Source organism: Diorhabda sublineata, chromosome 2 (genome assembly GCF_026230105.1).
Source record: "Diorhabda sublineata isolate icDioSubl1.1 chromosome 2, icDioSubl1.1, whole genome shotgun sequence".
Taxonomy (NCBI): domain Eukaryota; kingdom Metazoa; phylum Arthropoda; class Insecta; order Coleoptera; family Chrysomelidae; genus Diorhabda; species Diorhabda sublineata.
In genome coordinates, this window is record NC_079475.1 from 21757236 (window position 1) to 21773987 (window position 16752).

Below are 16752 nucleotides of genomic sequence, written 5' to 3' on the forward strand. Positions count from 1 at the left end.
ACTTATTGATTATTCTAACTTAGGTACCTATTCAGAATTTTTTAATAAATAGCCCTAGGTACTATTGTTTTTATTTCATTTCATTTCATTTGTTTATCACTTTTCACCTCTGGTGTTGCGAAAGGTGTTTGTATGAGTATAAATTGTAAAAATCTGAGTACCTACCATCCAGTCCCCAAAAAACTATTTAAATAATGCCTTTACCTTTCATAACCTTGAGATGTATAAAGTATTGTCTACTTTTAGGATATCACTACAAAGTAGTTTTATGAAAATATGCCTAAAATTGATTAAAAAAGACAATGCTATTGTCATTTTATCTTGACGTGCCTGTGTGACAGTGCTTTTATCACTGAAATGTTATTAGAATATACTTTAGTCTATGTGATAATTAAAAAACGTAGTAATAGTTTAGTTTGACAAAAAAAAGATTTGTACTATGTACTGTGTGGCAATAGTCTCATAATAATTATCGACAATTATTTACCTGCTATTGTCATTGAATATGTTTAACAAAAAACTGTGAACTTTTTGCGGTTTGTAAATTGAGGACGAAAAGGAACCAAGCATGTCGAAAATAATAAAAACAAAATGAAAACAAATTTGTCTTCGTCAAATATTGTAGCATATGATAAACAATCAGTTAGCAGTGAAAACAAGTAAGCCTATATTATTTTTCAACCTTCACAACCTTAAGATATATAATTGTAGATCAGTTAGTCCTTCTTCAAGCCCTAGAAGTAGCCCCAGGCCTTCTCCTAGACCCCAATCTAAAAGAGATCATTCAAAATCTGACACCTATTTAAGTGTTTCATATAAGGAACAGTCTATTAAACTGGATGGCTCTCCATCTGTGAGTATCTTTATTATATTTATTTTAGTCTGTGAAGGGTAATTTTACTAATACATTTCAAATATTAAATTGTTTTTACTGGTCTAAAAATAATTATTTTTTCATTGTCTTCCTGTTTATTTTGTTTTATGAAAACTTTAGACTATGAACTAATCCATTTGTGTAATTTATGTACATAATTGCACGTTTAACCTTTTACAGCTTAAAATTAAATAAACAAATACATAACATCAATTAATACTGACTGTGATGCATTATTTGGAGAAATTATGTGAAATTTTGTATTTTTCACCATACTATAATTATAATCTTTTAGAACTTATATAAATTTCATTAATAGAAAACTATTATGCCCAATAATTACCAGTGAAACAAAAAAAGAACATATGAATCACTTTCAAAATAAGCCTCTTCAAACTTATATCAATTTATCCATAAAAATTTGGTTACTTGCTATAAATTCTCTTTTATTTGTGAACTGAAAACTGGGATCACAAAGTGATAATTTGGGCCTATTATGTCTATGTGTAGAGTTGTGGATATTAAGGAAAATATTGGTACAGAAAATTTTCTGGGAAATTTTCTAGGAAACTTTCTAAGCTACTTAATTAATAAGGTTTTGTAAAATTGAATTCTTGTATACTAGAGGCTATAAGTAAGCAAAACTGAAGTATTTTCATCAACTTCTGGTGTGAGGCCCACTTCCAACAATAAAAAACAATATACAAAACATTATAAAAGGTATTGTAAACTTAAACTCTCTTTCACTAGAGGCTACAAGTTAACAAAACTGGATTTTTTTCAACAACTCTAGATATGAGCTCCCGTGTTTTATAAATTTTTAGTCATCTAATCTGAAAAGTTGAAATAAAATAATTCTTTAATAAGTATTATGCATGATAAGTATATATAATGTCTCCATACTTGATTTAAAAATACCATATTGGACAAAATATTTTATTTACTAAATTGAAAATTACAAAATACTTTATTTACTAAATTAAAAATCACAAAATACTTTATTTACTAAATTTATTTATGAATATCAGAAATGAAGACAAAATATTTGCATACTTCTCTATTACAACAAATTTTTTATTAATGATTCTGACACTTTTTATTAATAATTGTGACATTTTTTATGAAAAGGCTGAATTTGCCAGAAATTTATGCATTGTGGAAAATTTGGCTCTTCACATCACTATCTATGCCATGTTGAAATGTGATAACACTGGTCTGCATGAAAATCGGCCCTGACACCATTTTTAATGATTCCTATGTAAAATGATCTCCTGAATCTAAATATGACCTCAGTTTTCTCCCATCACTCTCTATTTGTGGTGGATACCCCCACTTATTTTTTACATATTTCATCTTCTAGCCATTAAAAATTCGAAAGTAGCAAAGTGTATGACATTTATTCTAGTCAACAAGTTCAAAAAAGTGAAAAATATAGATAAAGGTCTTAAAAATATGAGCGATAGTTCATTCGATTCGGATCACCTCTAGAAAAATGTTTTTTAACGATTTTGGTGCAGGTAAAAAATTGCAATTATTATTAACAAAATAAGATGAAGAAAATGTTATTCAGTTTTTCGTTAATTACTCGAAAAATATTAATATTCAAGCAATTTGGAAAAAGCTCGTTAAAGAGGAGGATAAAAAGTCCTGACTCCCAAAACTCTGACACCCTTATTCTTATTTATAATTTTAATTTGACATTGAAAATAGGGCTCCGCGCAGCTGTTAGGGTATGCGCGCGTCGCCGCTGAAGAGAGTTCGTCGAAAAAATAATAATAAGAGCTTTTTTCTACTGGGAATGTGGCAATGAAACCCCAAAGTAGACTAATTTTAATATATTTTTCGAGCGTATTCATCGTCTAGGAAATAATCAATTAAGATTTGTGGTGGCTTTCAGTTTTATAACTTGTAAAAATGTTAAATTCATAGAATTCAAAATTCAATTCAAAGTGACGTTGATAGAAATATTGATTAATTGAAATATTTCGCTATCCTGTTTTCACATTAAACAATTGCAGTAATTAACATAGTTTATGAATTTTTTGATCAATTTGTTTAAAAGAACAAATTCGGGTTCAGAGAAATTCAATATTTAAAAAAAATTTTTTTTCGCTAAACCGTACAGAACTGGCCTCTGCGAGAAAATTTTACACCTGGCTGGTCAGAAGAATGTCGCCCACAATCCTTTGGTCCGGAGAGAAATATTTATTTCCCACCTTTGCACATCAAACTTTGATTGATCAAACAATTTGTGACAACATTGGAGAAGATAGGTGACGCATTTAAATTTTTGAAGACTAAATTTCCTCGAGGTAGCGAAACTAAAATCAAGGAAGGAGTTTTCGTAGGTCCCCAAATTAGACAACTTTTCCAAGATTCGACGTTTATTAAAAAAATTTTTTTTTTGCAATACTTCAGTATAAAATATTGATCCTGATAGTAAAATCGACGCCCGCGTAAAACTGAACTGCACTCCAAAAATGTTCGTAAACGACCTGAGATGTTGAATCGTAATTAACACCCCAAACCGTTAGAGGATTCCTACTTTTTATTCATACCTGTGTTAGGACCTTCGAAATGTAAAATAAGAAATATAAAAGTACATCACAGGTACAGGTAACAACAATAGACCTACGAATTATCCTTGACAATGACAATATAACTAACCTAACCTAACTGCGTAAAACATAAAGTTCAATGCAATTCAAAATGCCACAACAATTCCTCATGCCAAAACAAATAGGTGGATATGCAGCGAAGATTGATTTTAATAATATACTTTTTTATATTAAAACGACTGTTGATAATTTATATTAATTATTGACTATATGGGTATAAAACATATATAAAAATGTTTCATTAAACATTTATTCGAATAATGAGTGTTGTACTAATTTGTTACCAAATGATTATTAATAAGCGGCATTATATTACGTGAGCTGACGTCTTTTAAATAGAAAATAATTTAGAGCCACAATGCGTTCTGGCAAACGTAAGGCGCACAGAACGCGTTGTGGTTGTTTTTTAAACGGCCACTGACCGTTTTCGGTCTTTGAACGTAGTACATATACAGTTTGAATATATCGTTACTGATTAGTGATGTCAAATGTAATGTAAAATCTACAGACTGCTTTAAAAACATTTTTTTCAATGATATGGCACTGCTGTTGATGTTAATTTTATTTAGACTTGTTGAGTTAGGACTTAGTTCGAATAAAACGAAATATCTATCTATCTAGCATAGCCTGATTAATAGGTACGTACTACAGGGAAATCACACTGGCTTCAAATAAAGATAATAAGTATTTCTTTTTGCTTGCATCAAACGTTGGTTTAGTTGTGTAGGTCAGTATCGGAACTAAATTAAAGTAATTTTTTCTCCCTCTTTTCCTTAAACCACCTCTTGGAAATCTTTACTCTCATTGGAGGTTTTTAATTGAAAGGAAAAGGGTTTTTCCTTCTCGTATGTCAGGATTTTTTTTTGAGATAAAACTTGTATTCTATTTATGTGGGTTATGACACTAAAGCTTCCATTTTGTTTAACATCTCTCGATGAAATGAGATGACCACTGGCTTACGGCACTGTACATGGTATATATACATGGTATATATAGTTGCGAGTAACTCATTGTGATAGTGACGCTTGACTCCTCACGCGGATTCTGCTCGTACTAATGATATGGCACTATTAAATCCTATAAACATCTTGATAAAGTATACATTGGACAGAAAATGTCATTTTTTTTTGGGTTATAGCACTATTGAAATAGGAAAGCGATATGTAAAATAATAAAAGTAAGGTTTTAGATTCTTTCTTTCACAAACTTTAAAAATTAGGACACATTCCACTTAGCGTTCACGGGCTTGAAATACTCATTTGAGAGTTCCACATAGCGACTACGGTCGTTGTTTTGAAGCATTATTGTAACGCACCACCAAATATTTTACTAACGTCGCAGAGATATTTTGGTTTTACTTTAGTGTAGGTCAGTTAAGCCCTCCACTAAAAATTCAATAAGCTACAAATTATAACATAACCTTCTACTTACTATTGTATTCGATAAGATTTATTGTAAACTGACCGTCCTCAAGTCTTACTTAAGCGGTTTCATATGTCCTTTAGACACTTGAAGTTTCTTTAACTTATCAAATATAATAACTAATAGGCTTTGTATTTAAAAGAGCATAAACAAGTATAGTGTGTTCAAAACAGTCTTGAAATCCAACGAGAACAGTAGTCACATTATTGAAACACTTCATATATTTGTATTTTATGTTAATAAATAGTTTTTACCAAATTGTGAATTAAGTTATTTAACTAACGGGAAAGATCGTGGTCGTGAACGTGAGTGTCGTGAGTGCATAGTGCAATGCACTCTTAGAGGACTTTCAATAGATAAATAAAGCTTTTGAAAGGCGTGTAATGTGAAAATATGGGATTTGATAATATTATTTAGTAATTTACTTCAAAGTTATTGAAAATAAATTGATATGAAAAATCATCATGTCACAAGGGAATAAATAAAAATAAACACAGAATAATGGACATTGCTAGTAGATAAAAAAACACATGTTTTTTTGTTATTGATATTTTAATGTCTATCATATTTTTATGAAATGCTGCTTTTGTTACGTATTTGCCTTATCATATTAGGTAAACCCTATTTGTATTTCATAGTCAAGCTCTTTTCCATTTTGAATTGTTCCAAATATGTAGATTGTAGTAACTGATATAGAAATAGTACAGAAAAATAATATGTATTAGATTATCAATATTAGTGAAAACAAAAAAATGTGTACTAATATAAAATGAGCTTGTGGTTATAATAAATCCTCAGAAACTTTGATTTGAATCAAACTAAAAAATATCAGTCTGTAAAATATTGACAACATTAAAATTTTCAAAAGAGAGAAATAGACAGTGTCAGATCAGAACTAAACAATATCAGTCTGTAAAATATTGACAACATTAAAATTTTCAAAAGAGAGAAATAGACAGTGTCAGATCAGAACTAAACAATATCAGTCTGTAAAATATTGACAACATTAAAATTTTCAAAAGAGAGAAATAGACAGTGTCAGATCAGAACTAAACAATATCAGTCTGTAAAATATTGACAACATTAAAATTTTCAAAAGAGAGAAATAGACAGTGTCAGATCAGAACTAAACAATATCAGTCTGTAAAATATTGACAACATTAAAATTTTCAAAAGAGAGAAATAGACAGTGTCAGATCAGAACTAAACAATATCAGTCTGTAAAATATTGACAACATTAAAATTTTCAAAAGAGAGAAATAGACAGTGTCAGATCAGAACTAAACAATATCAGTCTGTAAAATATTGACAACATTAAAATTTTCAAAAGAGAGAAATAGACAGTGTCAGATCAGAACTAAACAATATCAGTCTGTAAAATATTGACAACATTAAAATTTTCAAAAGAGAGAAATCAGACAGTGTCTGACCTTGAACCTATTGAACTTCTGGAATAACTACACCATGGCAGGGTTCTAACCACATGTTGATCTCATTTATTTTCATCTTAAACCTGTTTTGACATCATATGACAATATGATAATTGTCGTCGTTGGTATTATTTTCAATAGTTGATCGAATCAACCTAACCATCACAATTAAACAAGACCTTTCTCAGGTGTCTGATTTGAAGACCTCTCTAGTTGTAGTTACTGGGATGCTGGCATCCAAACCTGACCTGAAGAATAGATGGCTTATTCTTCTGTGATTATAGAACATTTGTGCGAATAGAACAATTTAGATGGTTCTTCCAAATCATTGGAATTAACACCTGATTTTTCATGATTCATGATAGAAAATAATTTTTTTCAGTAATTACTGATAATTTTATTTTGCGCATTGCAACTTGACAATTGGTATATATCCATGGTCATCTATTTTATCTAAAAGCTAAAACAAATATATTTGTTGTTACATAATTGGATTTCTAAAAAGTTCATATTTTTAATCACATTATTTTTTATTGAAATGAACTGTATTACATTTCAAATTGTTTAGAGGCCATGTTTTTATCTATTTTATCTTATCAACAAAAAGAATCGACTAGCTAATAGTTCCACCTGTTTAAACAACACAATTTGTACTAATATAAGATTTCATAGTTTACAACTGGGATGATGTTACGGTTGAAATTATAGAGAATGTCAGTTCCAAGGATTGATACGTATATGGCAAGTATATCAACTAAAATTATGAAATGAGATTCAATAAATACAGTAGTAAATAAATACTTTGATAAATAAAAATCAACTCGAGGACCAATTTCTTTGGTAGCTTAACAACTTGATTGGATGGATATGCAACAAATATCAAGAAAAAAAGTCTTTTCTAAATACTCACTACAGGGTATAAAATATAGTTTGATAACTATCAACATGCAAAACCTGCAGGCAGAGTTCAAGCCTCTTTAAACAGCTTTTAATTGGTTCTTGTAGTGAGATATTTCCACTATGTATTTTAGATTTAACAACATTTTTAGCATCACTTATACTTATATATCTGGATCTTGGATAAAATTTATAGACTAGAATTTTTAGTGATACTTAAAGCATTTTCTCAGCTTTATTTGATGAAGTAACAAATCATAATGGTAATGATATACTTACAATTTAACTATACTTTTAATAAAATATGAATTGTACTTTAGCATGGTTGCAACAAGTGTCGCAATAGATAAAAAAGATGAAATTATTATTTCCCTAAATTAATGAATATACAATAATATATTATTACCCTTGTAGAAAAATGCCATGTGGAGTATAAAGTACATTAGTGTTCCATATCATTTCTCCAAAAGAGGAAGTTTATATTCTATGTGAAACTAGAAGAAATCTTTTAACACAAAAAAATCGATCTGTAGAAGTAGTACTTAGGCTACTAGGGATATAAATTATATATGATTAATATTTTCTTCATAATTCTTCATTTTAACATCCTGTTGATTGTTTAGGGAGTAGTTTTGGCTTTACAGCCACTCTTCATCTATACCTAGAAGATATTTTGGACAAGACTCCACATCTCATTGTTCTGTTTCCAAAATACGTACACTCTTCCCAAAGAAGGCTATTTTTTGGGGGTTTTTGTGTCCCATTTCACAAGGTGATAGTACTATCTTTAAGATACTTAAGCCTTTTAGTAAAATAGGCAGAACATTCGCAGAGGAGGTGATCTGTTGTTCTCTGGCTTGCTCGCATAATCTTCAGTTGTCGTCCTTTGACATGCCTATCCTCTTAAGGTGATATTTAACGAAGCAGTGACTTCTCTGAAGACCGACCACCAGTATTATGTCGTTTCTGGTCATTACAGCAAATTCATTAGACTTCTTAGCCGATATGGTTATAAATGTTTTGGATTGTCTTAAGCTTGGAATGTTTCTCCAGTCAGTTTCCATCGGATTCTTCAGCCATCCTTCCATTTCATTATTGATATGTCATCTCATGAGGCCACCACAGTAGGGTTATGATCCTAGATATGAAGCTGTTGCCCCTTTTGTCACAAGACTGTATGCTTCGTTATTACTTGGTATACCCTGGTAGCATGGTAGCCACATTAAAATTACTTTTCTTATGTTAGCTAGTATCTTTAAAGTTTAGACGTGCACTTAATAGCTTTCAGGACCTTCAAGGGCGTTTGGCTATATATGAGAATGTGAATGTGCTTTTAAGAGAGGTTTCCATTCAAACACTCCGAAAAAATTTGTTTATCTAGCAAAAAATGAGTGATGTTCCTAGTGGTATGGAGAGCTTGCAATTTGGTTCACAAACGGCCAATCCAACTCCTTGCGCTAGCTTTGAACCGTTTGTGTAACAGAGAGATACATTTCGAGCTTGCAGAAGTTTTTTATCGACCCATGATAGACGGTCATCAATTACCTTTCGAATAGTATACCTTTGTCCAACGCCCTTTGCATTTGGTCCTTTCGTTTGTTACTGCTTTCCAGCTTTATTAACTCTAGAATTCTTTGGTGAACTATCAGATTTCCTGTATGGATTAGCCTGTGGGCGTCACTAAATGCCTCTTTCTTCACTATAAGGTGAAGAGAAGGCTTGTTAGTAGGGCCTCTAAGGCTGTGGTGGGGCAGGTTGACATTGATTCTGTAATACCTAGATTGATTTAACATCTTACATCTTATAATTTTAATGATATCTGCCATATTCCTATCTCTATATTCACTTCAAATGTGACGTTTTGTAAAATTATAGATTCCACACAATACTTACTTTTCACACAATCCATATTAAATTTTATTGAACCAAAAAATTTATTTCAGAGTCAAGACAGTCTTTCAAGTCAACGTATAAGTAACACCAATAGCATTGATATAACCCCACCACAAGATATCAAAACAGATTCAACCAATTCAAGTAAAGATAGGCGAGAAAGTAGGGGAAAGAAAAAATCCTCTTGGTTTAATTCATTGTATCCCACTACTTACAAATCTAAATCTGAAGTTTACAAGAAACTGTTTAAGGATGTACCAGATGATGAAAGGCTGGTTGTAGGTAAGGTCCTCTTTTCAATGAGGTATAATTGTACAACAAGCTATTTATTGATATGCGCTTTTCCTTCATTACAAAATCTGCATTTTGAAATCAGTTTATGTTCACTTAGCTTTTAATAAGGATTCTTTACAAATTTTCTGTCATTTCTTTGCACAATTTGTCTCCTTATTTCCATAAAATTAGAAAAATAATATAATAATGTAATATATCATTTGTGAATATTTGACATTTTAAAAAAATCATTAGAATTAACTGACTCAAGTTAATTCATTCTATATACCAGTATATTAATATCAACATGAGTTTTATCAATTTGTATACATAAATTTTTGTCAGTTCAGGTCATCAATTTTTTGTAATTCATTCTTCTGTAAAGCTTATTGTTCTAAAGTTTCTATTGACTTTTTTAGTTCCTGTTAATTTAATTATATCTTCTTAATAATTTTTTTCTTTAATTATCATTATAAACATTAAGTCTGTAGCCTATTTCCATTTTTTTATATTTATTTTAATATAGATTCACCTGCTCATTAATGTTTTATATATGATAATTATTGTTTTGTTCTATTCTTTTATACATTTAAATCGATTATTCCGTTTCAATCTCTTCATAATATTTTTTTCTAGTAATAGATACATTCTTCTCTTTTTTCTGTTATTTGCCTTTCTTAGACACTTGTTATTTTATACATTTTATATGTATTTATAATTACCCTTCTTACTTTGTTTATCATTTGTTTTTTTTTTCATTGACATCCTTGCTCAATTTTATTTTCTCTGTTTATTTTTTTAAATTATTTCTCTTTGAAATTGAACATTAATTTTATGTCTGATATTCTTCATCATACTAGTATTTGTCCTTTGCTATTTCTAATACTATTTATTCTATCAATGATTGCCATTTATTTGTAGTAAGTTGTTTGAGTTTTGTTTTACTTTAAGTATACTTCTGTAGAGAATTTCACCGATACATAAATTTTAAATTCAATTATTATTGTCGTTATTCGGCTGACAAATCAGTCCAAGAGGCTATCGATTTGGGTCAGATACTATTTATTATTAAAATCTAATATTAGAAGAATATGCTCAAAAAACTTCATGTTTTCAATAACTATTTATAATGATCATTGTATGAAATCGTTCAAATACTGATGCATAATCATTTCTTCAATGCCAGCATGTAGGATTTTCATAGTTCAATTTGTATTTTTATTTTTTAACCACTTGTAACTACTTTCATCTTATCTATCATATCTATATTTTTTGATAAGTGATGCATATATTTGTATATTCTTGTCGATAAATCCGCGTAACTTGTGTGGAATCGTGTAGTTGGATGTAATTAAAACTCAGGTAATAATCTAATACTTATTTTCAGACTATTCTTGTGCTTTACAAAAAGATATTTTGCACCACGGTCGATTGTACGTCACACAAAATTATCTATGTTTCTATGCAAATATTTTTGGTTGGGAAACTAATCTGACTTTAAAATGGAAAGACGTCGCATCAATAACCAAAGAAAAAACGGCTATCGTTATTCCGAATGCGATTTTAATCAGTACCAAAGGAGACAAGTATTTCTTTTCCAGTTTCGTAGCAAGAGACAAGACTTATTTGATGTTATTTCGAGTATGGCAGAACGCTCTTATGGACCAACCTATGACTGCTCAAGAAATGTGGCAATGGGTATGTACAAACAACAACAACAAAATGCTTCATCAAAGAAGATATTCCTCATATAATATTAAATTGGTAGATGGGGTTAATTTCCATATATTATTCACTAATCAAGTGTTTTTAATCAATTTCGAGTATTAAAGAATATCATTAATACATTTCTTACACATCAAATTTAGTGGTAGTAACATTGATACCACATTTGCAATAGTATTTATTGTACTAATTCAAAGTGAAAGTTTGCTCTTGAAGCATGCTGTGTATATTTTGGGATAGAATTGAACAATCAGTACAAGCCATCACCACTTCTTGTTCTAAAGTCATTCTTGTATGATAAAAGCATATATTATTTTCTTTGGAGAACCTACAGAATGAAGAGAATAACATAACATTGATATTTTTGCTTGTGTAATTATACAATAATGTATCTATGCACTGATTTGATTGTTCGATCTGATTTCAAAATCCTATTTGTAATTCTCCAAAATTAATAACCAATTCTTAATCAATCATTGTTCATATATTAAAAATTAATTTTACAGTGATAATAATAGTACCAAAAGCATAGGGGGATCAAGTTGTATTAACAAAAGAACAATGTATACATACCTTAGCATAAAATTTTATCTGTGTCAAGTATAACATATAATTTGTAGATAAATATAACAAATTCTTCTCAATTTTATTTATAGAACTGAAAAATAATATGTAATGATAATTTCTTTACAGGTTCACCAATGCTATGGAAGTGAATTAGGTTTAACCAGTGACGACGAAGACTACGTACCTCCTCTTACAAACGAGGAAGATAAATTATCAGTTCGACTTTCAGTTGAATCATTCTCAGAGGTGAGTTGCTTCAAGATAAAATGCAGGGTATATCTATTACATATAATAAGTATTCTTAATTGTGCATTTTGAAAGCTCAAAGTTATTTATATAATTTTGGCAAACATTTTATGGAATATAGTTATATCTGCTGAATATATAAACCTAAGTAAGAACAATCTATAAATACCAACAGGAGTCATAGCGGGACACTGTTGCCTCAATAGTATCGCAGCAAGAAAGGGGATACAATAGATACTTTGGGTCGCAGTGTATATGACACCCCAATATCTATATACATACATATATCATTGTAAAATCATCAACCAACCTAATTTAAATCTACCAGTGTAAATTTTAATAGAAAATTGTGATTAATTTTGATGAACTGGTAAAGCTTAGTGGGAACGTGAGTGGAGATTTGTTTTCATTCTATCTCTGATTAATTTTAATGTTAAAGCACTATGAGCAGAGATATTGTAATTATCAAAAATATATACAAAAAAAAAGAAAAACCTTGTTGCAAATAACAAGCAATTCAGGGGCTGTTTACCAAGGATTTTTACAAAAGGATGAAACATAATTCAAAATTAATAGGAAAACAAAGAGTTTTTTAAAACTGATTATGTAATGATAAATCTACGGTTTCAATAAGATGTTTGTCCTGCTTAAAATAAATCTGAATTTCAATGTTATTTGGAAAATACTATTAATAATAGATGTCATCATATGGCGAGATAAGCTAGTTCCTCTGATTACCAGATGGTGTCGTGTTTATTTAAAAAAAACAGATAATTGACACTACTTTAAGTGTTCTAAAAATCTTAAGGAATTGATGGGAAGTAATCCTACTTTTTGTGGTAAAATAACATCTAAGAGTTATAATAGATTTGGGTATTGCTTAGTCGAAAGAGGTGAATTATTTGAGCCTTTATTACACCGAAATTTGGTTTAATATTGTTATTCATACTTTGTTCAATTTTTTAAAATTTCTTTATTGAAATCTACTTTATTTGCAAGCCATTATGGTGAAAAGCTTAAAAATTTTTTCTACGCTTAACGTACACCTCTATGTTTCTGTTTTGATACTAATAGATTTCAATGGTAATCAAATGTTGGCCACTCAAAGAGAGGTATGTGAAGATTCAAATTTATCCTAACGTTCTTTTAAAACTTAAACTGGTAGAATACAATTGATATTCCTATGTTTCCTGAAATATGTGTGAGTACAGTATGTCCAAGTATCCCATGCTATTTTTTATGAATGCTTTAACCTTCTCCATTCAAACATAATAGCGATGTCTGAAAATAAAATTTTTGAAATTACCTTTTTTTTATTTGGAAAAATTGCTTAAACTAAATAAGTCTGTAAAATTGTAAAAACCACTCTCAAAATAGTTTACATCTCAAATATTTCTAAACTAATCTGTCCAAATTAGCAACTTCCTTTAAATACTGATAACTAAAATCTTGTGTAAACTTTTGTTACTAGATGATTATTTATTTTATATATTTAGTTTAGTTTGCGCGCATTGGCGCTTGAAACAACAGTGTGTGATTAATAGTTATATATACTCCCAATCAGGTTTAACCAAAGATGGTAAAATGATTCATGAATTAAACGTGTTGGTGGGTGACCTTGTTCGTTTAATTTGGAGGACAACCATGTTGTGATATGAATAAAATTAGGTTTTCAGCTTTTCAGTAGGTTTTTGGAAATAGTCACAAATTAATATTTTTCTTCACAAAGCTTCATATGTTTAAATATCTGGTATATCATCAAATTGATCTTTATTGTTTATTTTATACCATTCTTTTTAAATATGAAATAAGCTCAGAAGGTTAGGTCGTTTTCTGTACCACTGAAATATTTTCTTTTCCTTTGTATAGCAGTAAGGCTATAATATGTTTCTAATGATTTCATTAGGAACCCCATATTCAGCCTCTAGTTTTAAAGTTTCTCTTGACTTCTTTTCTACTTCCTATTAATTTAACTGTGTCCTCTTAGTAAGTCTTCTTCTTTCATTAGCATTTCTGGAATATAGTTAAATATTTAGTCTGTAGTCTATTTTCATTCTTAATTGTATTTATTTTAATATTGACTCACATTCTACTCATTATTGTTCTACTCCTTTTATTACTATAAATTGATCATTCCGTTTTAATCTCTTTTTATAGATACATTCTTCGCTTTCTTCTGTTATTTGTCTTTTTAGACACTTGGTATTTTATATATCTTATATGTATTTTTATTGCCGTTCTTGCTCAATTTTATTTTCTCTGTTCAGTTCATTTAATATTTGATTTTCCATATAAGTTTGAAATAATTTTTCTATTGTTTCTTTTTGAAATGATTCATTCATTTTTTTAAACAATTTTATCTAATATTCTTCATAATACTATTAATTTGTTCTTCACTATTTATAATTCTACTTGATCTACCACGCTTTCCATTTCTTTGTAGTAAGTTATTTTAGTTTGGTTTTCCTCCCAGTCTACTTCTGTAGAGAATTTCACTTATACATTAGTTTTATATCGAATTATTATTGTCTTTATTGAATTTAAAAATTAGCCCAACTCGATATCGATTTAGGATCTCTCTTTGATACTATTTATTATGAAAATCTAATATTAGAAGAAAATGCGCAAAAAAATTCATTGTTTATTATAAACCCTGCTTTTTAAATTACAAAATTATCTCAGAAGGTTATTTCCTTTTGTGTCTTCTCATTACCCTATTTTAGTTCCGCAGGATTGTTTAGACGTTATTCTGTTTGTAAAGCCATGTTTTTTTAATAAGTTTCTGTCGAGTTACTTTATATAGGATTTGTACTTCTAATGGTTTCCACTGAGATATTTTCTTTATCCTTTGAATAGCAGTAATCTATATCTATAATCACTTTTTGCTGATGGTTAGGAACTCCATCTTCAACATTGACTTTTGAACGATATTTTTTGATATTGTCAGTATTTCTTATTCTTATTGAAACCCATTAACAAATAAAAATTCTGCATTATAAATTCGTTCTGTTTTTCTTTCACCTATTTATATGTGTCGTAAATGGGCTCTAGTTCCTTTGACATGTCATATTTCTCAATTTCCTCTTTTTGTTCCCATTTTTTTATGCTCGATCAATCTCTTTCTTCTCACCATTATTTTTTAATGGTGTTTTTCTTTTCCATTATTTTTCGTATTAATTCGCCTCCATATTAATGCAGCCGTTCCTTATTCATTTTTTCTGTTATAGGTTTTGGTTTTTTTCTGATGTATAATCTGGTTATTCTAACCCCGCTTAGTTTTCTTGCAATTTATTCTTTTCAGGCATATATTTTTGTCTCATCTTTTCTTTTAATCGTTCAATTTTTTGCTGCATATATCAAAGTTAGTATTTTTATTGGGTTATATTTTCATTTTTCAATATTTTCTTCCAGATTTGTTTTATTTAGTGCCTAGTAAATTTTTATCGATTTATTCATCTTGTCAAGTATTTCTGCATTGAGTGTCACGTTTTCTGCCAATAAAAAACCATTCGTATATATTTTTGAAGTATTATTCTTATAATTCATTTCTTCATTATATCGATCATTTTATGTTTGTTTGTGTCATGTTTTATGTTTTATTTATGTTGTCTTCTAGTTTTCTAACTATTATTATAATTTAGATTCACCCTATACTTTGAATATTATTTACTTTGTCTAATAATTGTTTGTGTTTTTTATCTATTACATTTTTAATAGTCGTTAAAGTGTAAATATTTTTTTAAACAGCAAGAGTATCAAGGACAAATTATTGATGGTACAATGGAGCAAACATCAACTACTGTTTATGAAAAAGTCGATGGAGAAGACATAAAAATTCCAACTATTATGGGCCACAAGAGAAGTGGTTCAGATTCAAAGAATCCCACGGATGCCACCGACAATTCCGAATCTGAAACTGAAAAACCAATTAAGTGAGTGAATGTAGATTAATATTTTAAACATATGTAAGATATGCTCAAATTTATTTTTATATTTAATTACATTGAAATAAAATTGATCTTCAGTAATGAATTGAAATTGTTTTTCGACATGTTACTTCAAATTACTATCAATTTGTTTAAGGATTGGCTGAAAATTGAAATTTTTCTATAGTAATTATTCAACTGCAATTAAAATTTTGGATTTTATCAATTCTTTTTTTGGCAAAGTAGTTAGTATCGTATCTGTTAAGAAAGCCTCTTTTTCACTTTATTTTCATCATTTTCCTTTTAATTGTCTTGTATTTTAGAGTTTTTAGTTGATAATTGGTGCGTGTGGTCAATCTGTTATGGTGCTTCTATATTGTATCTTGACTGTTGTGACATTTAAGTCCAGATATGGCATCTAATTGGATACATAAACATATTTTTATGACAATTGACATTTGTGACGTTTTTACAAGTCACCAGAACTTGTCTATTGTTTTCAATTTTTACTTACGAGCTTAGTTTCTAAGAGAAGTGCTTACGTGCCTTGTAGAGGTATCTAATAAAATATCTGATGTGCATTTAAGATACAATGTATTGTACAAGACATATAGGCTAGAGTCAAGAAATTTAATTATTAGCTTTTACTCTAAAACGTCTGTTCGCTAAATAAAATTAGTCACGAGGTAAAACAGATGAGGAAATATTTATTTGTCAAAAGCTTATTTCACATCTGAAAAAGGTTCTTAGCTATATTGTTCTTAAATTATGGCTTTGTTAATTATATTATCTTCTTTATGGTAATGTTTCATACATCATAATCTTTACTTGAAACAAAACTTAGAAATAACATTAAGAATAGGTGTATGAAAGTTGTATAT

At 29.2% G+C, this 16752-nt stretch overlaps 1 protein-coding gene across 2 annotated transcripts in view; it reads left to right on the forward strand.

Moving 5' to 3' along the window:
- The first annotated feature begins 306 nt into the window (after positions 1–306).
- The window catches only part of LOC130452604 (protein Aster-B-like), a 34994-nt gene continuing 18548 nt past the window's right edge, over positions 307–16752 (forward strand). The window contains exons 1-6 of one of the 2 annotated variants that reach the window (XM_056791942.1): positions 307–659; positions 712–853; positions 9185–9416; positions 10795–11105; positions 11826–11945; positions 15693–15877. In XM_056791942.1, coding sequence (XP_056647920.1) covers positions 592–659; positions 712–853; positions 9185–9416; positions 10795–11105; positions 11826–11945; positions 15693–15877 — 1058 coding nt within the window. In that variant the 5' untranslated portion in view covers positions 307–591. The remainder of the gene's footprint in view (positions 660–711; positions 854–9184; positions 9417–10794; positions 11106–11825; positions 11946–15692; positions 15878–16752) is intronic. The other variant, XM_056791941.1, reaches the window with a different exon arrangement.